Here is a 27,554-nt window from a genome sequence, read left to right as displayed (position 1 = left end):
ATGAATGAGAAGGGTACGAGTTGTTTCAATAAGGTGTCTATTCTTGCGCTCAGCCACCCCATTTTGTTGAGGGGTATAAGCACATGAGGTTTGGTGAAGAATGCCATGAGAAGCCATAAAATGTTTAAACTGTTGAGAAAGATATTCACGGCCATTATCACTACGTAAAGTGCGAATAGAAACCCCAAACTGAGTTTTTATTTCATTGAAAAAAGTTTGAAAAATAGAAAACAACTTAGAACGATTCTTCATGAGAAACAACCAAGTACATCTGAAATAGTCATCAATAAAGGTAACAAAATACTGAAATCCTAAAGTTGACTTAACACGACTAGGTCCCCAAATATCAGAATGAACCAATGAAAAGGGGGATGATGCTCGTTGTGAAACACTACGAGGAAAGGAACTACGAGTATGTTTACCTAACTGACAAGACTCACACGACAAACTTGATAATTTGGACAGACTCGGAACAAGTTGCTGCAGTTTGGCAAGACTGGGATGACCTAACTGAGCATGAAGAAGGGATGGTGACTCCATGATTACGCCAGCATGTGGAGAAGGGCTGAGATGATATAGGCCATGAGACTCACATCCTGTGCCAATCATGTGTTTCGAACTCCGGTCCTGCAACCAAACAGAATCTTTGGTAAATGAAATAACACAATTAAGGGAACGAGTTAGACGACTTACGGACAATAAGTTAAAAGGAGACCCAGGGACATAAAGTACATTATCAATGGATATGGACGGAAAAATATGAACAGTACCAATACCATGAGATGAGACTCGAGACCCATCAGCCATCGTTACCGAGGGTAAATTAACCGGACATGACAAGGAAGAAAACAAGGACTTGTTACCAGTGATATGATCGGTGGCACCTGAGTCAAGGACCCAAGATCCGAGAGAATGAGTCAGACCGACAAAAGGAGTACCTGTGCGTGTAACAGAAGCAGATGTAGTGGAACTAGAGTGCTGACGGTCCTCATACCATCTGAGAAATTCCTGAAAAAGTAAAGGGTTATTTATGGTATTTGATGAAGTAGGATGGTCTGCAGACGGTGATCGGGGAGGTGGATCAAAATTAGCCATTGCTATAGGTCGAAGAGGACGTCCATGAAGTGCATAACATCTATCAATTTTGTGGCCTAGCTTGCCACAGTGGTCACATTTTGGACGTCCGTTACCGGGTTGGCGAGACCGACTCCAATCATCAAGTTGGGCAGCCATGGAGAGGGAGAAACCCTAAAAATTCAAAATGCTCCGATTGACGCAACGACCACAGATCCAGAAAGAGGGCGAGGAGGCGATCACGGCGGTGCTGATCGGCGGCGGAAAGCTCCGGCGACGCGCCGGCAGCGGCGACTCTTGTGGCGGCGCGTGGAGGCGCGTGAGAGGTCTGTTCGCCGCGATCTTCGTACAACGGTGGTCGCCCGGCCGAGACGCTTCCGATGGTGTGGTCACCGGTCGATTCTGGAACTCCGACGACAGAGGCGGCGGCGGCGGCGACGGAGGCGGCGGCGACGGCGGCGGCGACGGAGGCGGCGACGGCGGCGGCGGCGACGGCGGCGACTGCGACAACAGCGGCAGTGATGGGTGCCAGAGACCGTGGAGTTGACTGGAACTATTCCTGTGCTCTAGATACCATGTTAAATATATAGTGAAGAAGATTAGGAGAAATCTCCCTTATGTGTGTAGCATACACATAGGGTAGTTTATTTATAATGTATGATAAGGGTTAAACTCTAAATACAGAATGGGCTAAGCCCAATTAACCGAAACACACAACTTAACATCTAACAGGTAGGAAAATTGATTTATCTATCACACACCAAACCAGACATTGCTTATGCAGTTAGTGTAGTGAGCCAATTTATGCATGATCCAAGAGAGAGACACATGCAAGTAGTTGACAAAATTCTCCAATACTTGAAGTCAAGTCCAGGAAATGGGCTATTATTCAAAAGGGAAGACAATTGACTTTGAAGATATATACTGATGCTGACTATGCAGGTTCTATTACTGACAGAAAATCTACTTCTGGGTATTGTGTGTTTCTTGGAGACAGTCTAGTAACATGGAGAAGCAAAAAGCAAGATAGAGTATCCCGTTCTAGTGTAGAAGCTGAATTTCGAGCTCTTGCTCAAGGAATGTGTGAAGGACTCTGGATGAAAATCATTTTGGATGATCTTAAAGTCAAAGTGGAGAACCAGGTGCAATTACACTGTGACAATAAGTTTTCCATAAGCATAGCCCACAATCCAGTATAGCATGACAGAACCAAACACATTAAGATTGACAGACATTTCATCAAAGATCAAAGATAATCTTGATAGAGGCTTTGTGATTACAACTCATGTTCCTACATAACTTCAAATAGCAGATATTTTTACAAAAGGGCTTCCTCCGAGTAGATTTCAAGATCTTGTAGACAAGTTGGGAATGATTGATATTCATTTACCAACTTGAGGGGGAGTGTTGTAATTAGAGAAGATGTCTTTAGAATCTTCCTAATTAGAGAAAATAGATGTATAATTTTCTATTTTATTTTGTTTCCCTAGTTTCCCTATTTCCCGTTTTAGGAGAATTAGATTGTTACAAATAGAGGATATGAGAATGTATTTTTTATGATTTAGAATAATAAAAATCAGTCCTATTTTCTACTACTTCCATGCCTAACAGATCCCAAGAAATATGCCTTAGATTTTGATTTATTCTTTGTTGTTATTTCAAGTGTAACTTTTCATTGTGAAGGAAATTAATCCTCACATTGTGTTCTATTGACTTACACATTTGACAAGACAGGATAGAAATTTCTACCATGCTTCAAGTTGTTGGTTTTAGGCTTCTTTGGATGTCCCTTTTTCAAAGATGTCATTCTTTGTCCATCCTTAGCTTCACGGGGATAGTACTCCAAAAGCCTAGTAGTTCTTTGAATCCTTCTCTCCTTCTTGTGAAATTTGTCTATATGTTTGCTTCCTGAGCCGTTACCAATGTGCAAGCCAGTTGAGGCTACCCTTTTTATTGTGCATGTGATCTGTCACCTCCTTGGTACTTCATGTAAACTAAATAAGGTCAACCTACCAGAGACCATGACACCAAAATTGGTTTACATTAAAGGTGGATCTACGTAGTAAAATATAACTATCATGGTATTGTGGTCTGTTATTATGTAAGATTAGTTGCTATATATGGATTTGACTGCTAGGAGACACTATAATATTTTGCTCCAAGTCTGTATATATAGCTACAGAATAATTATCAGAAATAACGTTCAATTAAATTTTCCATTGAAATAATAGAAAAACCTACTGCATGAATAGCATGAGAATGAGGAAACAATATTATTCAAGAATCTTTGATTTCTTCATGTTTAATCTTTATTTACATTTTGCTTCTCTGCAGGATTAGGTTATATTCTCAATCCAGATTTCTCCTTTGTGAAGATTGCCGCACCTTATGCACAGGTTTAAAACAATCTATGACCAGTTACGTTTTTATTCTATGTTAAAATTTAGTGCTAATTTGAACTTTTCATAACAGGAACTTCTAGATATAAGGCAAAAGCAGCGCACTGGGCCACAACTTGTGGAGGAGATAAGGAAACAAGCCGATGATGTACCACAATTTGGAACTTCCATTTTAGCTTTTTATTCTATATGATGTTTCTTCATATTTTAAAACTTCTGTTATTTTAATTATGGCATTGTGTACTCACTTAAATTAACAAGTCTTGTGGAACATTTCTAGGCAAGAACCAATTCAATATCTATGCCATATAGAGTTCAAAGAATAGAGGAATTTGTCAAGCAACTTGAGTCAGGAGATCTGAAACTTCGAGTTCGAGTTCTTGAGGTGAGCAATTTATTTTTCTTCACATGGTACAAGTTGTAGGGGAATGCTAGCAACATACTTTGCTAGAAGTATGATTACATTAAACAGGGAGATATGATATTATTTGATAGGGAGATATCTTATCAAATATTTCCCATCATTATATATTGCTTTTATTCTTTATATTGTATTTTTTCTTCATCATAAATAATAATACTCGTGTGTACAAAACACATGAAATTCATTATACTGGCATTGGCATTTCCTTCCTGTGTGATGTCCATTTGATCATTTATGCTTTCCAGCAGTTGTACACCTCTGAGCATTTTTTGCTTTCTGGAAACCTCCATGTCATCTGTGCATTTTTTCTCTGAGAGCTGGTGTGACATCTAACCACTTTTAGCAAGCTTGACTCATGATAAAATGTTCTGTTAAATATATGATTTGAAAAGATGGAGCATAATTGAAGATTGATGGTCACTTTGACAGAGAGAAAATCATGTTCGAAAAATATCTACTAGCTTTGTCATTATTTACTTTGTCAATATCAATAATGAATTGATTGGCATGTTTAACAAGTTTCTCAATGAGTCTTGTGTGACATTTGTAACAAACTTGTCTCACGATATATATGCTCTACTTAGATATATGATATAACATAAAATTTGATAGGAAAATATCTTACCAAATATTAATTATATATTGATTTCATTCCTTATTGTTGAATATCTTCTTCATTATAAATAAAAATACTCATGTGTGTACATAATACATAGAATTCATTATATTTCTTCTCAGTTTTTCTCTTCTCAAACATGGTACCATACCTGTACCATCCACTGGGACCTGTTTTTGTCACTAATCCTTTCAACACACTTTTTCTAACTAACTCCTATTGATCATAATTTATTACAAAATCATGATATCATTAAATACCTAGCTTTTTTCTATGTTGTGTCCAAACCACACTAGATCTTTCGTTTTCTTGTGGAGATAAACCATTTACGACCAAGGTTAGCTTTGTAACTCTTTAGAATTTCAGTGCAAGTTTATGACCCTAAATTTAGAGGTCATTAAATTGTCCAATGTAGGTTAGACATTATGCAACATTTTCTCCTTGAACTGAAGTTGGTGTAACTTGATTTGCCAGTCTGAAAGAGCTGCTAGGAAAGCAACAATTTTACAAATGGCTACTATGTATTCGGTATTGGGAGGAACCTTGCTAAATCTTGGTATCACTTTGAGTAGCCAAGGCAATCAAGCATTTGCAAATGGATCATTCCTTGGTGCAGGTGAGATTTATAACAACTTTCTTCAAATATTGTTTGGGGACTGATTGATTAAACTTGTCACACTTAGAGTCAATGTTTGGACAAATTTTCCATAAGTGCTTATTGGAGAGCAAAATAAAAGAAAAACGAAATTGACTTTTTTATTAGCTAAAATTAGCTTATGGTTAATTTATAGATGCTCTCTCATATTAACTTTTCCAAAAACTTGTTGACTTAGGCATAAATCAGTTTTAACTTAGGGAGAAATTTATTTATTTCTGTATTCTATATGTACTTATAGAAAATTTTATCCAAATAGACTCTTAATCATGATCATGTGTACATCATCTTTATTCTTGTGATTGATTGGTATGAACTTGTCCATCTGCAGGCATTTTTGCGGCACTACTTTTAAGGTCTATGCAACGGGTGAAGAAACTTGAAAAGTTTGAGAAAATGATATAATGATTCATTCACACCATATTCAATTGCTTCAAGCATATGCATGATAGCAGTCTTCATCTCAAATTTCTTATTCATCAGCATTAGCGTTCATATTTTTCACATTACCATAGTAAGATATACAAATACAAGTTGTACAGAAACATGATTGGAAGGTGATGAAACTGCAATAAAATGTTCCTTCCTGATGATAGTTTCATAAGAAGAAAAGACATTTCTCATTAACTTACATAAGATGGTTAAAAATTAACATTTCACGTTTTCATTCTAATTATGGCTAATTGTATATTGACCTTGCTACTTTGCATTGTACAAGATATTCCTTAAATGAGAATAATAGTCTTTAGAATTGTATTTTGTATACCATATGGTATAGCTGTATAACTTAATTGTGATGGTAAAGTCATACTATATGAAATGTCACTAGCAAAGTATGATTCTTATGGAAAAAAAATACCCAAGTCCTAAATAAGATATAGTGTAATATATATATATATATATATATATATATATATATATATAAAAGAGGGGCATCCTCATTCACGAATTGGTTTTTCTGCCAACAGAGTTAATTAAACTCACATATCAAGATAGTATGAGTGTGTATTTTTCTCACACAATCTATGTTTTTTTTTTAATTTTGCATATTTTGATTATAAGCAATCTAAGTTTTTTTAAATTTTGCAATATGCAGAATAATTTACGTCGTTCTCGAAGATACATACTCAATTGTATTCCATTGTTAGCATTATTCCTTCATAAATTAATTTGATTGAGAATGGAAAATGCAAATTGAAATTGAAATCAAGAAACTAAATGCATTAAAGTGTTGGAAACTGAAATCGCTGAAAATTAAAATGCAAAAGACTAAAGTGCATTATTTAAAGAGCAAGAAATCAAACTTGCAAGAGCATTAAAGAAAATGCAAAGGAAAAAAAATGCAAATAGATCAATGAATAATGAAAATATAGCATGACAAAGAAGAGATAAGAAAACGCAGCAGCAAAACAAGAATATGAAAAGGCAAAAACTAAAATAAGAAAAGAGAGAAAAGGAAAAAAAAACTAAGAATATGAAAAGGCAAAAACTAAATGTAATATATAATAATATATGCAAAAGGATAAGCACAGAAAGTAAGCACCGAGACCGAATGCAATTGGAAGTCAGCAACAGAAAGAATACATTCAGAGAAAGAGAGAAGACTATTCAATCATTGTCTACCTCTCTCCTACCCCACCTTCTGCTATATAAGTAATTTCATTCCCAAAATACCCTTTCAAACGTGCATTTGGTTGTCTCACACGTTTCTCCTTTCCTTCAACGTCAACTTCATGAGATGGTGCCACTTGTCCTTGGTTGTATCTGATGGCCTCAACATTTTCTTCAGCTTCTTGACTCTTTTGTCCTTACATTCTGCCCTTAAATTCCCTCGTATGATCCTCTCATCATCTGCTATTGTTACACTAAAATAAGAAGAAAAGAGAGAAAAGAAAAGAAAAACTAAAACTCTGAAATTTTTCAAATGATTCTTGTCTCCCAATTTTTAGTACATTAAAGGTTTTATATAGTCTTTCAAATCTAAAGTTAAATTAGACCTAATTTAGACTCTAATCAAGTATCTAATTCCAATTATAACTAATAAGCTAATTTGTATTTTATTTACAATTTTTCAACAAAACCGTCTCAAGTTCTAAAAGTCATAAAAAATAGTAGGAGGAATACAAATCTAGAAAATTATATATCCAAATTGAAATATTAAAAGTATAGAATCCAATACAACTCAAATAGTCAAAAATTATATTTACAAAGAAAGTTATGGTTGAAACAATAAGTAAAGAGGAGATAACTTAAGAAGACAAAATTAAAACAAATATGTTGAAAATTCCAATTTATTACTTAAAAAGGGAAATGAGTAAAAAAAATAAAGCATTTAAAAAGTGTCATCGCTATACAATAAAATTATAAAAGTATACGTGATATTCATTTTACATCATTTAAAAGGTTATCCATCACATTATTCATGTACCAAAAGTCCAAAACCTTTAGACGTAGGAATGTGTTGAGAAAAACTTAAGTCTCAAGTTATAGATAAAGTTTAAAATAATATATATCAGTGGACTAATCTTCAGCCTAATCATTTTTGTTGGCTTGAGCTCAGTATAAATCCACGTTCCAATATTTATAAATGAAGGTATTAATAATGCATAGAGAATATTATGATTTTGGGTTCACTTTTATCACACATGATATAGATTTCAAAATCAAATCTTTACATCAAATTAGATTATAGCAATAATGTATAGGATTCATTTCTCACAAGAATATGCTTAAGATACAAGAGTCTTGAACCTCCTCCTACAAGAATTTTGGTTCAACCTTAGAACAACATCTTTCCTAAGCCACTATTATTGACTTTAATTAGCAAGAAGAAAGAAGTTAGGAGGAAAATGACAAACACAATTTCTATATCAAGCAAACTATAAGAAAATATTGTATTATCAATGGACATAATTTGTTGATAATAGTAAAAATTTGTTGATAATTTTGAGTTTATCAAAGGATTACAGATGGTAAAAAAATTTATCGATAAAATAGTCATCAATAAATTTTATTGATGAATTGCGAGATTCATCCATAATTACCAACGACTTAAAATCTGTCAATAAATATTGATGACAACTATCGACAAATTTGGTTTTGAGTAAAATTCATTAGTAAATTTTGTGATTTGGTCTTCTACTTTCTCTTCCCCTTCATCTTCTTTTTTTCTTTTTCTTGTTCTTCTTCTTCCTTCTCTCCTTTCTTCCTCCTCCTCCTTTCCTTATCATCTTCCTCCCATTCATTGTCGCCACTATCGTCGCCCCGTCCGCCATTGCCACCTTCGACTCCTCCTTATCCTCTTCCATCAACTTCAACTGCCAACATCGACAACCCATTATTGTGTCATCGTTACCACCACGTCACTATTGTCATCGCCATCGTCGTTGTTGCCACCATTATCGTAGCCATGCCTTTGCTTTAGCTACGTTTGAGATAAGAAAGTGATGAGGATACATTTTATCTCTTAGAGATATGGTGTTTAGAGTGAAGAAAATCCAAAGAAGATTACTACCGGACATTAAGATAATCAAATGGTTATCTAGAAGTGAAGGTGCATTTTCAAGGATTCACAAAAGAATAAGGAATTCAGTTAACAAAAGAAAAATCACAAGAACTAAAAAGAGATAATGTGATAAGCACTTAACCCCTACCAAGGATGAAGGCACATGCTAAGGGAAAATAAGTTTGTTTAGGAGGAAGTTTTTCTTGTCCTAGAATAAATTCTAGACTCATGAATTACTCATTTATTTTTGTACGATTGCTCTTGGACACCCTTAGTTTGATAAAGGGTGCACCTAGATGGATCAAGGAGGGCCTTGGAGGTTGGCTCAACATGTGTGCCTACATTTGAGAGGAGAGGAGCTTAAAAAAACATGAGAGAGAGCCTTGAAGAGCAAGAGGGACTTTTATTGACCTTTTGGATTGCTTGGGCATTATTCGAGAGTAAAGAAGAGAACATGAGTTTCCTAGGCTGCCCTATTTTCTAGAACATAATATTTTGTAAGCTTTTCTCTTGTGAGAGTTCTGTATTCTTAGTCTCATCTTGAACATTGGTTCAAGTGGCATGCCTTCCTTTCTCCCCAATTCCCAATCTACTATCTTCAACTTTTTGTTCATTTTTCTTCAGCTTATATATTCTTATATTCCATTTTATGCTTCTGTACCTTTTATGTTCATTATTGTTGTCATGTTTCTGTGTTTCAATTGAACCATCTCTTCTTCTCTTTTGAGCTCCTTGAAGTGTACATTCACATATTTTGTTATCTTAATATCCAGTAGGAATCTTTTTGGAGTTTTCTTAAGAAACTTTAACACAAACACCTTACACTAATTCTAAATATAAGATGGATCTATATCATAACGAGCATGAAACATAAATGCATAAATAAACAAGAACATACAAAATGGAACAAAAGATAAAAGACTAGAAAAGGGAGGTGGTAGAGGTGCAATCAAATCACTTGGGGGGGAGGGGACAAAGTCTCACCAACCCAAGATAAGTGGAGATGCCGAGACCAAGCTCAACATAAGACTAAGAGAAAGAGACACTCTATAGAGGGCTCAACTCACAAAGGGTGTTCAAATATAAGTGTATAAACTCAAAATATTCAACCCTTTTACAAGACAATGAGGTCTCCTTTTATAAGTGATGGAAGGGACATCTTAGCAAAAACAAAGGATAAGCTAGCAAATATAAAAAGAAGGCTTCTAGAAACTAGGTCATATAAAGGAAACACCTAGGTGTGGAAGGCATGATCATCTTTGCTCTTTAAGGCTCTCATGCCCCCATGACCTTTTAGAAAGGTCAACCTTTGATCTCCAAGATCCCCAAAGGAGACATCTCATGCATGTGAGCCAAGCCTAAGCCTCTTATCCTCTCCAAATGTGTGTCATTTCCCTCCAAGGTGCCACTAGCAAAGCCTACAAAACAAACACACAAGTAAAGGTCAACACAATTAAAGTCAACACCAACAAAGTTAACATAAACTAATGCTAAATAAAGTCAAAGATAGATTAGAGGTTTGCCTTTTTGTCATGCTTCTAGTAATGCTCCTAGGAAGGTCCTTTATACTCTCATGAGGAGTCATAGACTCATCATCTTCCCTAGAGAGAGAATTTGACCACGAATTTGTAAAATCTATATCAAAAGGAGAAAGATCACCCACATTAAAAGTATGACTCATGTTGTAGTTAGGGATAAATCTAACTCATAAACAATTTTGTTTATTCTCCTCACAACCGGGAAAGGGTTATCGCCTGGAGTTTGGACTTCCTTTGAGTTAGGAATCTATAAGAACCTAGAAAATAGAGTATGAGTTTATAGGTGTTTTAAAATAATGAGACCGAAGTATTTTAATGTTAAAATAATTCAATAATATAAATAGAATTTCATGAATTCGTGTTATTATCTAAAATAGTCTCAATCTCTCTAGAACTCTTTCTCTGAGTTCTGTTTCCCTTCTCTTTACAATTTCTGACTCTTGGATCATCTGTTTAACGATGAGGAAGCATCTAGGAGATCACAACAGTGTAATCTCTATCATCATTCGATCAATTTTCTTTCTAGAGCAAGTAAAATATTATTCCTTTTTCCTTTTAATTCTTCAGTTAAGACCTTGCATAAGAATCCTTTCGCATGTTTCAATTGAGCTTCTTTTCTAGTTCTTTGATAATTTGAGGTTCTAAGGACTCACTTCGATCACAATTCAGTTGTTTCTAGGAGTTTCTAGAGTTCATTGAGCTTCAAGTAAGCGTTGTGCGTGTTTAAAGTTTGGTAGCATTTTTGTGAAGGTAGGGGAAGCTAACGACCTTTCTTTGATTTTATTTTACTTTGATATGTATGATTTATTATTGGTAGTAGATTATGTTGACTTATTGAAAGAGGAATATTTGTTTCAGTATAATTTGTTATTGAATGATGGTAACTAGCTTTTTGATTACTTGATGTTGTGAATGTTGTTTATGGACTGTCATAATTCTGTTTTAACTTGAGTTTAGTTATGAATCTATGTGGCCTTACCTTACCTCACCCATTTGTAGTCGCTCCTACAGACCAATCTGTAGCTTCTCCTACAGATACGTTCGAGTAGTCTCACAATCCAGCTAAGGAACATGTAGTCCTACCACACAAGGACAAGGAACACACCATCACCCCCACACAAGGAAGACCCAATACCCGAACAACCCTTTCGAGACACACAAGGCAAAAGGATTCACCTATCCACAAATAGCACCAGGATTTACTAGGTACAACTAGTAGACTTATACTCCACTCCCATGCTCATCAACCACATACTCAGGTACACCCCGATACTTAACCATGCTTCAATCTCAACGACAAGTCAAAACTAACCCTAAACATAACCACTAATCTCATTCTCTGATTATCATCACATTTTACAGCTGCTTAAGTTTGATCCACATCCAATCTTCCTTAAAACACATTGTTTCCAGTAAAAATACTCTACGATAATGGATTATCATAAGTAATAAACGATTATTCCTGAAACATACACATGTACACAAAATACCTTATGATAATCGATTATCTCAGTGGTTCCACACAGCAAATCACTAGAATTTATCATGCATGAAGGGATAATCGATTATCATTTCAGATAATCAATTATTCCCAAAACTCAACTAACAACCAATGCGCAAATAATCGATTATTTCCGAATCGAAACACATCTTAGACATAATTCAAGTCTCCAAACACAAATGCAACAACCTTAAATCACGAAGGAAAGTCCCCCAAAACCTCATGCATGCATTCAAGCCTCACATATCTTTATGAATAGACCCTAATACATACATTACATCACTTGAATCATCTAAAACTCATCATTATGCAAATTATAACCCAACAAACCCAATATTCTGCATTAGATTCTCATACATTGGTCAATCTTAGGGCTTTATCTACAACTCCAAATAACATCAATCTTCCCTTGCACTGAGGTTTTCTGCAACTCTTCCTTTCTTTCCCAATATTCAACACAAGGGAGATTAATCTCATACATAGTTTTTACTATATTCAACATGGTATCTAGAGCTTAAGGTTCTTTTAAGGAAAAAAATTTTTGTTGCCTCTGCCACTACACGCACTGTTATCGACGGTGCTACTACCGCTGGTGGCGGTGCCATAGTCTACCATTGTCACTGTTAGAGTTCTAGTTTTGACCGATGATCACATGGTTTAGATCATCTCGGCCAGGCGACCACCATGCCTTTTGAAGTTGTTGATTTGCTTCATTTTTCGATCGTGCATGGTGGCATGTCTATTTGCAATGCAGAGCATCGAGATCACTTATTTTCCTTTTTTAGGTTCATCGTGCATTGTCGCACGTCCTGTCTTCTATCAGGTAACTATTCAAAGCATCGGGGTTGCTCTTTTTCCTTTTTCAGGTGCCTTGATTGGAGAATCTTGGATTTTTATGATTTCTCTCTCTTGTTCATCCATGGCTTCTTCCATTGTCGTCCCTTCTGACATTCCTTTTTTCACCATTGCGTTTGACCCGTCCATGTATTTTTTTTTCCCATGGAAAAGATGACTTTTGTTAGTTTACTTATAGTAACCTCTTTATCCGATAGATGTCAACAATGCATTCCTTCACGACAATTTGCAAGAAAATATTTACATGGAGCAACCTCCCAGATTTGTCGCTCAAGGGAGTCTTTTGGGTTGATATTTTGTGTTCTATGTCGTCTTGCAAATCATTAGCAATTTGGTGTCACTCGAGTGCATAAACAAATATTTTTACTAAATCTTTATGGATTATATTAGTAAGAAGATTGATACATAGGATTTGTATGCATTAGCTTGAGAGAGAATGTTAGATATATTATCTTTATTTTATATTTATCTTTTATCTTTAATTAGTTTGTTATTATTTCTTATTTGTAATTTTCTGCTTGGTTTGGTTGAATTTAACTGTTATTTACTTGCTAGAGCTACTGAAACATACATTTAGAGTTGATGATTCTGTTTGTGCAATTTTGATTAGAGAAAATAGCTAGTTGTTGTGTGAATTGGTAGAGTTGAGTTAAATGTGATAAGAGTCTAGTGTTCCTTGTTGTGTGTCTTTAGTTTTTTCTTTTTAGATAGAGTCTTTTGCTTTTGCTTTTTCTTTTTAGTTGTCCCTCCCAGGAGGGCAGTTGTCTAAGTGTGGGGGTGTGATAACACTTTAGATTTACATATTTTTCTTTGTTAAAAATCATTTCTTAGATTTCTTTAGTTTTTAATTTCTTAGAATTAGGCTAGTTTTATGTTTTTCTCTTAATTCTTTAGTTTTGTAAAATTTTAGTTAAAAATAGGTTTTTAAAGGTAATTTTTAGTTTTTGTTAATAATTAGAAAATTAGTGTTTTAGAAAATCTTTTAACAAAAATTATTTTCTTTATTCTTGCTTAATTAGATTTTTAATTTTTGTAATTGCTTAAATATCTTAGTTTTGTTGCTTAGCCTTTTAGTCTTAATTGAATTTTTTTTACTGCAGAAAGTAATTGGACCACTGAATTTGGCCTCAACCTTGATTAAATTGAATTAGAACTTATGTGCACATCTTCAGCGCTGCATTGGGCTAATTGCCTTTGATAGGCTACACAAGTGTTGATTTGAATAAGAGCACTGGACATTGGGTGCTGCTATTATGCTGGAACTGGGCCGCTGCTGGTTTAATGAAAATGCATGGATGTGGGCTTAAGTGAAACGATGAGTTTTGGAGGCTGGCAGCTGTAGTTCCCTTGGGGGTCTTCACGTGCGTAATTCATTTGGGGAAATAATTCAATGTGCTGGCATTTGGAGAGAAGAAACACTTAAGCTAGGGCTTGTGCGAGAGAAGCAAGAGAGAAGAAAAGCTCTCGCCACTTACCCAAAGAAGAACCTAACCGGTGGAGCTGAAGACGTGACCGGAGCGCGACCCTGACCAGTGAAGATGGACAAGCTGACCAGCGAGCAAAGGGAGCTGACCAGAGCTAACTGGCACGTGACCGGAAGGGGAAGCTCGAATCAGTGAAGAGATGATCAGAGGGCTGGTGATCAAAGTAGATAAAGAAGGGTGGCCGTCCGATTAGAAGCTGGAAGCGTCGAAATCAAGTTTCTTTCTTTACTTTTCCTCTTTCTTTTCTCTTTTCGTTTTCGACCCTATATAAAGGGCTTTCACCATGTAAATAGGATATATAGGGAGAACACTTCTTCATACAATTTTACACACTTTCAGATACCTTTAGTTTTACGCTCTATAGATTAGGGTTTACGCTTTCTATAGAGTAGGTTTTCGTTATCCTTGCTTTTGGAGCGCACATCACGGTGGTGACAGCCGCAGTGACTCTGATTGAGCATTTATTCGGTACAATTGTTGTAATTTTCTTTTCTCGTTAATAATACATTTTGTTCTTGATGTTTCGCTTGTTTAGTGTTTTATGATTCTGTTGTGTTTTGTGCTTGTGTGTTTCTTGTGTTGTTTCAATGAAGAAACGAATTGGACTCTGATTCTCTGCATCTTTGCAATTCCTTTTGGAATCAAATGACTCCGTAGTGAGCATTCTTTATCGAGATGTCGTCTCGAGCCAGAGATGAGTCCAATGCATAAAAATTGATTCAAATTTGTGTTCTTGAATTTGTTTGTGAATTTTAGATTGATGAATAGGCTAATGAACCTTGATTGGAAAAATGAGTGGAAAGAGTCAATTTAAAGTTCTGAAATATGAACTAGAATACCCTGGATTGGGATTCACAGTATCATGATGTCTTCTTGAGAACTCTAAGCACTCTTTTATTCATATCAATGTACATTCACCTATGAAAACAATTCTGTCTTTTCTTTTGATAGTGATAGTTGAAGTTCAGTTTGAGTTTTGATGTTCCAGTTGTTTACGTTGAGTATTTTAGAATTTATGATCTGCTTTACTTTTGTTTCAGCTTTTACATTCTTGTTGATATGATGCTTTTCAATCTTGAGTTTTAAGTTCTTTTCAGTTTGGTTTTATTTCTAATTTTGTTCCAGTTTTAGTATATAGGTTTTGCTTTGGATATAAATAGATGTTATTTCTTCGTTACTTTAGCTTAGGTTTTATTTATTTCTTATTTTCTTTTATACAGATTTTTAGATTTTTTTTTCCTTTTTAGTTTCATTTCATTCATTTTATTTTTCCCACCTTGTTTTTATAGTTAAGTAGTAAATAATTACAAGAATTAACTTTACACTCTGAAACTTAATCATAGTTGAGTCCTTAGATTGATCCTTGGTTATCACTCTACCACATTAGTGGGGAAACTGAGTTTGTTGGCTTTGATGCGACTAAAATCGAGTTTAACATGGTGACACTGCATTTTTAATACACGTGTCAATAAAAACGTGTGTGAATGAGATTTTTTAAAATTTAGAATTAAAGAATTAAGTAAATATATTATAATTTTTGCTGAAATTAATTAAAGAAATGGCAAAGATGGAAAATGGTATCGTTCTCTTTAATTAATTTCAGCAAAAATTATAATATATTTACTTAATTCTTTAATTCTAAATTTTAAAAAATCTCATTCACACACGTTTTTTATTGACACGTGTATTAAAAATGTAGTGTCACCAGGTCACGTCACACACTCATTAACACGTTTGATGAAATTGACGGAAAGAATTTATTTGCATCATATTAACAAAATAAAGACTCAATTGAGACACCAAAAAATAAAGGGACCTATTTGAAATTCTGGATGAAAATAAGGATATATTGGGACATTAAACCTTTTTGAATAAATATTACTATTATTATTAAATCAACTTATGATAACAATTTATTTAACATTCACTTTTAGCTACACATACATATGTTTTTTTTCTCTAAAATAAAATGAATATGTTTTAATTTAATATAATTAGTTAATTAAATATTACATATTTTAATAATATTTAATGTAATAAAACACCAATTAAATAAGCAATGACTTATATTTATGTATTATATATATATATATAAAACAATATTACCGATAAAGGCACCGGTAGTACTAGAATATGAAGCAATCATGAAACTGTCGCAGGCAATTCACAAAAGAACTCCACCAATTTTCCTTGAGATATGAATAACTAGAAGACTAGTCACCACTCCTTCCGCTCCAAGCGACTTTGCTTTAAACTTTTGAAATTCAAATGCGAGTTTTGAATGTCATAACCAACATTTTCACATGCAACACATTTCCAATCACAACAATCCTTCCATTCTTCGTCTACACCATCAACATTCAGTGTTGTTGGGACGTTAAGCTGAGACATGAGAAGGCGAAGGCAACCAAAATCCCTAATCCCACTTCGCTTAATTTCGCGGCACAGACCAGACTCAGACGAAAGCATTTCTGGTAATTTTCTGCAACTCAGTCTCAAATCCTATTCTTAGTGCACACACCAATTTGCTAATCCAATCACCTCTTTCTTCATTTACCGCCAGATGAAGACGACGCCGTTTTCCCCAACAATGCGCTTTCCTCAGACAACACCCACAAGGTTCACACCCAAAAGTTTTGTTCGAATTGAATTTTGTTTTCTCTGCACATTTGCAAATGCAATCCCTATCACTGTTTTCTTCTTTTTCTTCTTCTGATTTTTATAGCAAGAATTGCCTCTTGCTGTGCGGCTCGACATTCTAAAAGGTACATCATCTAACTGTTTTAGTTTCAACCAAAATAGATTTGTAGTTAGTTATTAAGGAACTGTTTGAACAGGTTTCTTATAATTTCTCAAAAAAAATTCTGGATATGCTTGTCCAATCGACCCTAACTATTAATATTATTGATCGATTCTGAGAAGGGTACTGCGGTACAGGAATCAGTGATCGGAATTTGTCTGGGAAAGGCACCAGTTCTTCATCTGAGGCATGTCTTTGGGTGGTTTTTTGGATTTGTTTATTGTGAAGAAAAGGAAGTAACTGATGTGTTTATTGGTTGATCAGAAACCGCTTGAAGATGAGGTTGAGATGCCTGACTTCAACGAGGGAGAGGTTGTTGCCAATTCAACTGATGAAGAAAACAATTCTGCAGACAGGGTACTCTTTAAAATTCTGATAGAATGTTTTACTTCTCATCTTTCAACCATCTATTTATTAGAAAACACCAATTTGGTTGCTCAAATGAAATTGGCACCACTGATGTTATTGTGAGTTAATTAGGTTGGTGCCTGATGATTTTGCTGTGCGTCAAGTAAGACCAGATTGATGAATGGTTGTCAAAAGACCAAATTTATCTTCTTTGTAATATTAGGGACCAAATTGATTGATAATTTTCAAAGTCACAAAGTTTAATTTTTAGTTCTAATTTCCGGACAGAATTGATATTTTACTAGTCATCTATTTTTCCATTTTATGCATGACTTTATACGCTTCATATTTTTGTTTAGAGTAAATAATGAAAGTTTAATCCTTGAGATATTTTGCATTGGTCACATTAGTCCCTGAATGATGAAAATTGTGCATTAGGAACTAATCCTTCCGCCAAATTAGTCCCCACATTCGAAATATCAAGCAATGGTTTGATTAACAAAATGCACTTTTGATGAATAATTGACTAATAGAACTGCGTATTAAGAATTGAAATACAAGACTCAATCTTGAAAAACTTTATTGCTTTACTCCAATTTTGCACCTACCAATGCAGTAGGTATAGAAATGGTATAGAATGTTACAAAGCGTCTCCCCTACTTAGGTTGTTCGAGAGAACCTCACTATCCACAATTCTCCTGAAGTTTTTCCTTTACTAAAAACTGCCACCCCACTACTAACCCTGGGCTATTTATAATAGTCTGTTACAGCAGGCATACCCTCTTATTTATTTCGTCTCTTATATACTATATACCAAACCTATCAACAGACAACATTGGAGGCAGGGGTTGCGATAAGTATGCTGAATTCATGGCTAGTTCGAGTAAGGATACATGAAAAACTAGATGAATATGACTGTGTTCAGGAAGGAACAGTCTATACACAACTTGTCCAATGCATTCTGCAATCTGATAAGGTCCACAAAAACTACGACTATTTTTTTCATTGGGCTTCTTTGCTAATGACTTGAACTTGTAAAGTTGGATTTTAGAAAAACCCAATCTCCTACTTGATAAACCACCTCCCACCTGTGCTTATTGGCTTGAGCACAATTTTGATCTTATGCTTTGCAGAGGTTGTACATTAATTCTCTCAAAATTGCATCCCGTTCTTCCTGCAATTGATTCACACTTTCTTCTCTTGAGGCAATAGTTGTCCCTTTCAAAATCAAGAACAATGAGTATAATTTCCTTAATTTGTGGACTTGTATGACTTGAGAATTAAACTGTAAAATAATTCTAGAAGGCTTAAATTGATACAAGAGTACAAGATAATTAGGGTAACCCTAAACAAAATATAATCATGATAATTAGAGTAATCCTAGACACAATATAATCATGATAAATAGGGTAATTCTAGACACAATATAATCATCATAAATAGGGTAATCCTAGACACAATATAATCATGATAAATAGGGTAACTCTTGACACAATATAATGATGATAAATAGGATAAATATAGTAATAGTATGATTGACTGTGTTAATGTGTATCTTCGAGGAGGTAATTTGACTGTTCATTCTTTATTTAATTTTTACTTGTTAAAGGATAATACTGCCGTATCAGCCCCACAGCTCCGCAAGTATGGTCCACAATCTATCAGAAACAAACATATTAGAGATATGACCAGAATTTCTGAAGCATTGCTACATTACAAAGGAAGCATGTCAGGGTCTCATATGACCTGCTCCAAAGCAAATATATCTGGTATGTGTTTGAAAGAGAATACAATTTTTTTTTTCTGGACTAGACCATGAGTTTTTCCAAAGAGATTCATCCCTATACTTGGCTACTAGCTTCAGGTTTTTGCAATACCATTCAACATTTATTTTGTTTTCCTTGCTACATCTCATTTTGGTAAAATAAAGTGTGCATGAACAAAGGACTTCTATTGTTAGGGAATATTCTATCAGAAAGAAGTTGGATTTATGAGTTCTCCTAACTCCTAACCTGTAACTGATATGAGACAGTTGCAGTTTAGTTTAGCCCACTTGTTGTACATTATATAGGTTCTGTGCAAACTATGAGCATCCCTATGGTGAACTATTAGAGGGTAGATTTGCTCGTGTTTTTCACTGTACATCAGTTGTATGATAGGTTTAACTTGAAAAAGAGAATGATTTTATTATTTTCGTTCATGTCAATTACATTCTCCTTACCTCTATTTGTAACAATCTAATCTTCTAAAAAAGGGAAATAAGGAAACAATATACTGAAAAATAATCCAGAAAATCCTACAAATATTTTCTTTAATTAGGAAGATTTTATAGATATTTTCTCTAATTAAGAAGATTCTATAGATATTTCTTCTAATTACAACAATTTATTTTCTTTTCCTCTGTACAACAGTAGTTTTTTAATGTCTTATTAGTGTGTAAGTAAAAGTAACTGACTAGAGTAAAATTTTGAAAGTGGTTGATCCTAGGAGTTCTGGAAATTTAGAGGAAAATCATCTTGAAGATGATGACAAAATTGAAGTAAATTCAGACATCGAGCCTGATGAAACAGAAGCTTTTCCACGTGAGTTTAATCTCACCTCAATGAATGAGCTCTTTGATAACCTCCAAGACAAAGCCAATCAGGTGGGTAGAAATTTTGAAATGCTTCCGGTACTCTTAGACCTATCCATTGATTTTTTTCCCGTATGAGGTCTTTCTTGCATCCATATTCCAATATTTTCTGAATAATCCTTAAAGAAGAGGCAATTTAGTGCAGCTTTTGCAGAAAAGTAGTAGACCCCACTTAAAAGATACAACTGTTGATAGTGAAGATTTCTCAGATCCCGTGGAAAGTGGATCATCAAGTGACAATAAGGTATATAACTATATATGCAGTATGACTTTACTTTTTAGTTTAGTGTCTAGCTGTTAGGATATAAGGAGTTGGTTAAGATAGATTAATGAGTTAATTGTGATTGCTAGAATATTTATGAATTGGTTAGTTATTTAGAAGGGTTAGTTAGATATGAATATGTTAAGCATAAAAAATACCCAGAGTTGTTATTGCGAGCTAAGCATAAGCTCTTTGTTTCTATCGATTGTTAGATATTGTTAGAAATTGTTAGTCACAATATCTTATATTATTTATTATATTATGTGTATTTGGGCTTAGCTCATATTTCCATGTGTTATTCTTCATTATAAATATATTATCCTATGCATATTTTCTACACAAGGGGAATTAATCCTATACCTTGTTTTTCATTACTTTCACATGGAATTTAGAGCTAGGGTTTCCTAATAATCCCATATACAATTTTTTTGGTTGCTGCCAGAGTCGCTGCTGTCTCCACCACCGTCTTTGCCACCGGCACTGCCACTAGAGCAACTTTTCATTTCTTTCACACTGATAAAAAGAGAAGCATGAGCTCTTTGTGAAGGGGAAACCCATGTAGTAGAGGGGATTGATATAGGTTCATTTATACACTAGCTCTTTGTAAAAGGAGAAACCCTTGAAGGAGAGAAAAAGTTCTCTTCTTTTTCTTGTTTTTTTCTTTCTTATTTCAGTTCTTTGTTCCTAACACTTGCTGTGCATCTATTTATTTTTACAGGCAAGTTATCAACAAATAAAAAATGCCTTCTCTGTAAAGAAAACGCAGACCATGACAGAGCGATTTTTGGAAGCTCTAGGGACATCCTCTGTTATTACTGAAGGGACTCGTGTTGGAGCTCATAATTCATTGAGGTATGAAATAGTAGTAGCTTCCTGGTACTTTTACGCAACTAAATATGAATTTGTACTAATTCTGCATTCAATATCTGGTTATCTTGCCCAAATTGTGCAGTGATGGATTGTCTGAAAGACTACAGCAGATGATGCTAAAAGAAAAAGAAACAGACATGGACTTCTGGAAAAAGTTAAAAGCTGGAGCTAGGCCAGATAGTAAAACTTTTGATTTTACTTTCTCTGCATTTTCTATCCTTATCTATGTAAAACACCATTTAAGACTTTTTTCATTACTGAAACAGTCATTTGGTAATAGTTTTTCATTTTTGTTCCCTTTTGAAGCAGAGAGAGAGAGGAGGGGGGGGGGTGCATAAAGTAGAACATGAACATGATCCTGATTTTACACAGGTGTGTATTGCTTCTTTATTTTCCTAATAATGAAAAAAATTCACAGGTCAACTTGGCTGTTTTGATGTAAAAATCATTTCAAGATACCACGATGGAAAGCTGACTGTTTGTCACTGCTCATTTGGCAAGTGCAGAGAGGTGAGGTGAAGTTTTAAAGATCAACTTATTTTAACTTTGATCTCCATATATTGTTTTAGATTCTTATTATTGTGATAGGCCAAATTGTGGTAGGTCATTGAAGGTCTATTATAGAAACTGGATCAGAAACTTAGGAAGGATAAGGTTTACAGAAAGACAGAATAATGTATATTTCCAAAGTGGAAGATATTACAGAAATGATTAACCCTGGTTTTTCAACGAATCAGTATCCTCCCAACATATATTTTCTCATGCCCCTGGATCTCTCTCCCCAAGGGTATTTTTATACAAATCTCTTATTTTTAACTAATGTCCTGACATGGTAACTGTATCGTCATGATTTGGGCAACCTCCCATAGGCCCAATCAGTTAGTTGATTAATAATTTGACTTTATGTACTTATATATTTTTTGCCAATATGTGGGCCTAATATTTGTAACTACATCAAAAGCTCTATTTCCATTTCCCTTATTTCTTCTCTCGTAAAACCTTAGTTATAGGAGTCTGCGACCTATCAGTTTATGTCAGAAAACAAGATAGAATGCAGTTATAATTTATTACAAGGCAGTTCTGTTTTTACATGCCACAGTAAGCAGTCATTTCTACATGTGCACTTATTACTTAGTGTAAGAAGGGTGCAGTAGCCGTATACATTATTTGGCAGTTACTTTATGAGATAGTTGATATTTGTATGTCTATGGGATTGTGATAAGGTATTGGGTGATAGGATAGAAGGCAGGGGAGCCAAACGGTAGGAGGAAAATGGAAGCAAGCCGAACGGTGGAAGGAGGTGAAGAGCTGGAGCCGAACGACGGGAGGCAGGAAGCAAGTCGAATGGTGGAAGGTGGTGAAGAGTTGGAGCCAAACGGTAGGATACAAGGGGAAACAAGCCGAACGGAAGACGATGAAGAGCTAGAGCCGATTGGTTGAAGAGTGAATATCCTAACTGAGACAACAGTTAGGATGGGCGGGAAATAATTATAGTAAATAAGGTCATATCCTAGGAAAATATTCAGTATAAGTTAATTATAGTAAATAGAGCTATATCCTAGGAAAACATTCAGTATAAGTTAATTATAGTAAATAGAATTATATCCTAGGGAAATATTCAGTATAATTTAATTATAGTAAATAGAATTATATCCTAGGAAAATATTCAGTATAAGTTAATTATAGTAAATAGAATTATATTCTAGGAAAATATTTAGTATAAGTTAATTATAGTAAATAGAATTATATTCTAGGGAAATATTTAATATAAATAAAGCTAGATGCTATTGTTTAGGGCATGCTTTTGATTATTGAGTCTTGTGATAGGCGGCTATGCGTCCTGTGAGGGAGGTTATGCTCCCAAGTACTTGAAGGAGGTTATGCTCCCAATTATTATTTACTTTTGTTAAGTCAGATTTTATCATCAATAAAAGAGATTCATTCGTCCATTATTATTCGTTCATTGTCTTTTCTACCTATTGTGATCGTGTTTAATTACGTCTCCTACTCGGATACGTAACAAATTGTGCTCTAGTTCTTCTTCAATCCAGAATTGTTATTGATTAAATCTCTTGAGTCCAACATATATCCACTGAAGTTTACTTTATTCTCAAAATAAGGTTTGAATGTCCTAAAAGGGTGACCAATCTGATGATTTTATTAATAGATCTTTCCATTTAAAAAACTTCATTTTGCTAAAAATACTTGCTGGCTTTTAGTTTTCTTAGTTTTATTAATTACGTTTATTAGTTGTTTAAAATTTTAAGTAGTTGTGCCTGAATGCCTACCTGATTGTCAATCTATTTTATTTCATTAAGGTAATAAAGAAAAAAAATGGTAATGTGGTAGGATACTAAGACTGTATGAGAGGAGAAGGAAGACAGGGGGAAGGTCAGGCCGAACGGTGGAGGAAGAGAGGCCGAACGGTGGGGAAAAGATGCCGAACGGTGGGAAAGAGAGGCCGAACGGGTGCTAATGGGAGAGGAGAAGAAAGGCCGAGGAACACTAGACCGAACGATATCACTAGACCGATCGGTATCACTAGGCCGAACGGTTGTTTCAGTAGGAAGGAGCACAGGAGTGAGATATTATTATGCGACACTATAAATAGTCTTCTTTGTTTTCTATTGAAGGGGGGATTTGATTTTTGGGTATAGACTGGCCATATTTGCCAGTGGAGGAGGATAGGCCTCTTTGGGGAAGATTATACTTGTATTCTCTTTCACTTTACAGAATCAATAATACATACATACTTTCATTTGTGTTGTTTGAGTGAGAAGAGAGGATCGATTTAGGTTACTCGCATTAAGTAACCTAACATAATGCCTGCCTCACTAATTCGTTGGATTCAAATCCTAGTGGGATAATGCTTTCGTTGTTGCTGTTACCTATAAAAACATGTTTCTTGTTGAGGTGGAGAATGACGATGTGCTCTTGGAAAAGCTAGAACTAGGTGTTATTCTATTTCATTTATTTGCTTCACTTGAACACATAATGTGACAGGATCACTTTATTTGAAATGGAACAATATCATGCATTTAAGAAATCCAATATTTAATGCTCATCAGAAAATTGATCGAAGGTGATAGATTATTTTTGCAGAATTTTCTGTTGCAAGATAATTATGAAGGAATGGGGTTTGGTGGAAGCCAAAGCAGCCAAAGCACCATTATCTTTAGCCCAAGGGTTTGCAACAATGTTGACCTTGTAGTTGGGAATGTGATCCGAATTCACCCTCCATGGTAAGATTGTAGAGTTTTCAATTTTTTAAGTTATTGTTTAACATGGAAAACCAGAAATAAAATGTAAGGTTAAATTTGTTTTTAGTTGCTAAATTTTAATGTAAAATTGGAATTCATTTGATACTGTCCACTGGAATGCCACTTAACATGTAAAAAAAAATTAACGTCTTTGGGTTAAGAAGATTATATCTATTTATTTTTAAAGTTTGAGACCAAAATATATTAAAGATGAAATAGGGAAAACATATGGCTATGATACCATGTTAATAAGTCGATTTTAAATTTAACTTAACTCTTCAAAACCGGTTTGTAAAGTGATGTTGGCACCTACTTAAATATTGTAAATTAGTCTTATTTCTAGTTGATGAGAAACTTCAACAATATATGTATATATATATATATATATATAACTGAGCACTGGCGAGGTGTCATGCATACAACATAGTAGTAGGTTCAGGAAGAAGGGTAGGAAATTGTTCAACTTGGTGAGTGGAAAGAGTTTGCATGGGATGAGTGGAAAGAATGGATGGAATAGGATGTTCAACTTGGTGACTAAATTGAGTGGACCAAGAGGGTGTAGTACCAGTTGGAAGAGATGATACAGGAGATGAAGGGGTAGCATGCTAAATGGGAGAGTGATCATTAATAGAAGGAAGCACTCCAAGTGGAATGGAGCGAGAATGAGATACCAATGGTGTGGAGGAATGGAGCGAGAATGATACCAATGGTGTGGAGGAAACTGTCCTGGAAACAAAAGGAAAGGTATTTCCATCAAATAAAACATCTTTGGAGATAAAATTTTTGCCATTGAAATCAAGACATTGTGGAATTGACGACTGAGGAGAGACGACTGGTGAAGCAGGGGAAGGAGAGGTGAGCTTCATGAGCCGAAAATTGTACAAACCATCTGAACCGAGAGAACCTTTTAATAAAACAAAATTATCAACCGAGGATTGAACAAAACAAACAGAGGGATGAAACTCAAAATACACATGATTATCACGAGGAAACTAACTAACACTGACGGTTTTTATTGATGGAAAGCACATGTAATATAACAGAAGGCTTGTGACTGGAAGCAGAACCAAAAAACTAAATTGGCAAACATTGTCCATTTCCCATAAAATCATTTTCTTCACCTTGAGGAGAGGCTGCATCCGATAGATTTGTTGCATCACTGGTGATATGATGAGAAGCGCCTAAATCAATGAACCATTCTGAGATGGTTGTGTTGGTGAATGAACAGAGGCACAGTGTGCGGTGAAGTAACATAAGCAGCAGTTTGGGGAAGCTGATTTAAGAGGGAGGGTAGTGGAGATCGAGGTGAAAATTGTGGTTAAGACTGTGTATGGTAGGGTGGAATCTGATGTGGAGGGTAGATCTGTGGTGAAGAAAATGGATGCACTGGTGCACTAAAGTTGGGATCAAACTGATGGTAGCAAAAGGAGGCATTGTGGCCATCTTTGTGGCATACTTGGCATTGAATTGAGCTATGACCAGATCGTCCTCCGTGACGGCCAGGATATCCTCTTCCTTGTTGAAAATAGCTGCGACGTGAAGATTGCGAGGAGATAGAAGGAACAGAGTTAAGTTGAACATTTTGCTCAAAAGCTGTTTGAGAATTTGTTTAAGCGAGATTAAGAGAGACAGTTGTATCCAAGTGTTTCAATCTTTCAATCCGAGCTTTTTGAGCAACCAACAATGATTCAATTTTATCAAAGTGAGAATAACTATGGTTTGCTGTTGATGAATGAGATGAAAGACTCGTATTCAACGGGGAGACCTTCAATGATGGAGTATCCAGTTGTTCGTCTTCAGGGACAGGATCACCGACGGAGTTAAGGTCATCGACAAGAGTTTTAATGTGGAGGGGAAACTCATTAATCAATTTTTCTCCTTTCTTCAAAGTGCGCAGCTCATTTCTCAGTTGTCGAGCTATGGCTCTGGTTTGTGAGTTAAACTGAGAATGAATTTTGTCTCAAAGTTGAAAAGAGTGATTGCATCCAATAACACAAGTTAAGAAGGCAACCGATAGAAACGACGGCAGCCACAAGAGTTAGTTGGTCTTGAGTCTGCCAAGCACTGAACTCAAGATTTTCAAGCTGATTTGCGATAAGAAGATCATAGAAACTGAAGGAGAAATGACTAACCACATGGCCGCGGAGACTATGGGCTTTATGACTGATTCAACCTGCTGTCTAAGAGGAGGAAATTGGTATAGCTTCTCTAATATTGTGTAGACTTGGGTCCGGAAATAGTACCAATGAAACAAAGATAGCAAAAAAAAAATTGACGACAGGATCTCGAAAAAGAATTCAATGATACCTTGTTGAATATGGAAAACTAGAAATAAAATATATTCTGAAAAGTATTGTCTATCATTTTTATTGCCCACAAAGAGAAGGTACGTATGTATATATATGTAACAAATCACTAGCTATGTGTCATGCATACAACATGCGTCATCCATTCCTTACAGAATGCACAAAGCTATATAACAGAAAATGTAACACGTATATAAAACAGAACAGAGATAAAATCAGAGAACCAAAACAGAAAGATATTCCCGAACAGTTATTGAATTGAGTTATGCTTATATTTGACTTGCCATGAACTGCTTGTGTTGTTTCTTGATCTCTCATGGTTTTGGTTCTTTGACAGGAAGGAAGTTCAAGTGGGAAATGATAATATTATTCTGTGCACTTATTTCTCATTAATTTGATGTCCAGTTTTAATTCATTTTGGATTCTTATCAACCAAGGACAATTATGCAAAGCACCAAACAAATATGCTGCTGTTCAGCTTTGGGAACTAGGAAAGGGACTTGTCTTGTTTCATTTGACTCGAGTCGAGGTACCTTTAGATTACTGTACCACTAGCCTTAAAGATTATTGGTAGAGAAAAAAATTAGAGAAAATTTGGAGTGAGGATCATGAAGAATCTCTAATGTTATTAATATTTGATATTGATGCACTTTGAAGGTATTATTTATAGATATTTAGATTCGAAAATTGTAGTGGGTAATTATTTTTTTTTAGAGAATTTATAATGTATTACGACAAATTGCTAATTGTATAGAAAATTTTAAAAGAAATTAAAAAATCTAAAACTTGATCATATGTATCAAATTATAGAATTTCAAATTTTCTCATCTCTTTTCGTTTGTTCGAGGTGTCACTAGCTCTACCAGCGCCAGGGCGTTAATAGTGTAAATCTTATTCATATATAACAAAAGTGCAATATATATTATTTTCAAAATGTACTAGAATATAAATGATTTAATCACCTTTTATTATTTTTAAATTTTTAAAAAAAATTGCACATTCGGGATAATATTTAGATTTGTAAA

General features: G+C 34.9%; 2 protein-coding genes across 16 annotated transcripts in view; both read left to right on the top strand.

The window, feature by feature from the left end:
- Positions 1-5,931, top strand: part of LOC108319799 (protein ACTIVITY OF BC1 COMPLEX KINASE 7, chloroplastic) — a 31,175-nt gene extending 25,244 nt beyond the window's left edge. For both annotated transcript variants that reach the window (XM_017551056.2, XM_017551057.2), the window contains exons 14-18: positions 3,409-3,470; positions 3,547-3,621; positions 3,754-3,858; positions 4,988-5,129; positions 5,500-5,931. In XM_017551056.2, coding sequence (XP_017406545.1) covers positions 3,409-3,470; positions 3,547-3,621; positions 3,754-3,858; positions 4,988-5,129; positions 5,500-5,573 — 458 coding nt within the window. In that variant the 3' untranslated portion in view covers positions 5,574-5,931. The remainder of the gene's footprint in view (positions 1-3,408; positions 3,471-3,546; positions 3,622-3,753; positions 3,859-4,987; positions 5,130-5,499) is intronic.
- Positions 5,932-16,183: 10,252 nt separating this feature from the next.
- LOC108319802 (uncharacterized) lies at positions 16,184-27,192 on the top strand. 14 transcript variants are annotated; one of them, XR_008249736.1, is made up of 13 exons: positions 16,184-16,525; positions 16,615-16,670; positions 16,777-16,816; positions 16,974-17,038; positions 17,116-17,208; positions 18,809-18,968; positions 19,674-19,843; positions 19,977-20,075; positions 20,812-20,945; positions 21,046-21,143; positions 21,382-21,473; positions 24,053-24,205; positions 26,867-27,192. XR_008249736.1 is itself a non-coding variant. In XM_017551068.2 (13 exons), the coding sequence occupies exons 1-13, from the start codon at positions 16,441-16,443 to the stop codon at positions 26,925-26,927; spliced, it is 1,278 nt and encodes a 425-aa protein (XP_017406557.1). In that variant the 5' UTR covers positions 16,184-16,440; the 3' UTR covers positions 26,928-27,192. The 14 variants fall into 14 exon arrangements, 7 of the variants coding, with proteins under 7 accessions (XP_017406557.1, XP_017406555.1, XP_017406558.1 ...); XM_017551068.2 differs by having other exon boundaries at positions 16,989-17,038; positions 24,066-24,205; XM_017551066.2 differs by having other exon boundaries at positions 24,066-24,205.
- Positions 27,193-27,554: the final 362 nt, after the last annotated feature.

Source organism: Vigna angularis, chromosome 6, assembly GCF_016808095.1.
Source record: "Vigna angularis cultivar LongXiaoDou No.4 chromosome 6, ASM1680809v1, whole genome shotgun sequence".
Taxonomy (NCBI): Eukaryota; Viridiplantae; Streptophyta; class Magnoliopsida; order Fabales; family Fabaceae; genus Vigna; species Vigna angularis.
The sequence above is the reverse complement of the archived record's forward strand: the minus strand, read 5'-3'. Positions and strand labels throughout refer to the sequence as shown.

Bases quoted from the DNA above. Each gene is read 5' to 3' on its own strand.
- LOC108319802 (XM_017551066.2), top strand. From the start codon at position 16,441: ATGAGAAGGCGAAGGCAACCAAAATCCCTAATCCCACTTCGCTTAATT. The intron at 16,526-16,614 runs GTAATTTTCTGC...ATTTACCGCCAG, and splicing joins CTCAGACGAAAGCATTTCTG to ATGAAGACGACGCCGTTTTC. The intron at 19,844-19,976 runs GTGGGTAGAAAT...AATTTAGTGCAG, and splicing joins TCCAAGACAAAGCCAATCAG to CTTTTGCAGAAAAGTAGTAG.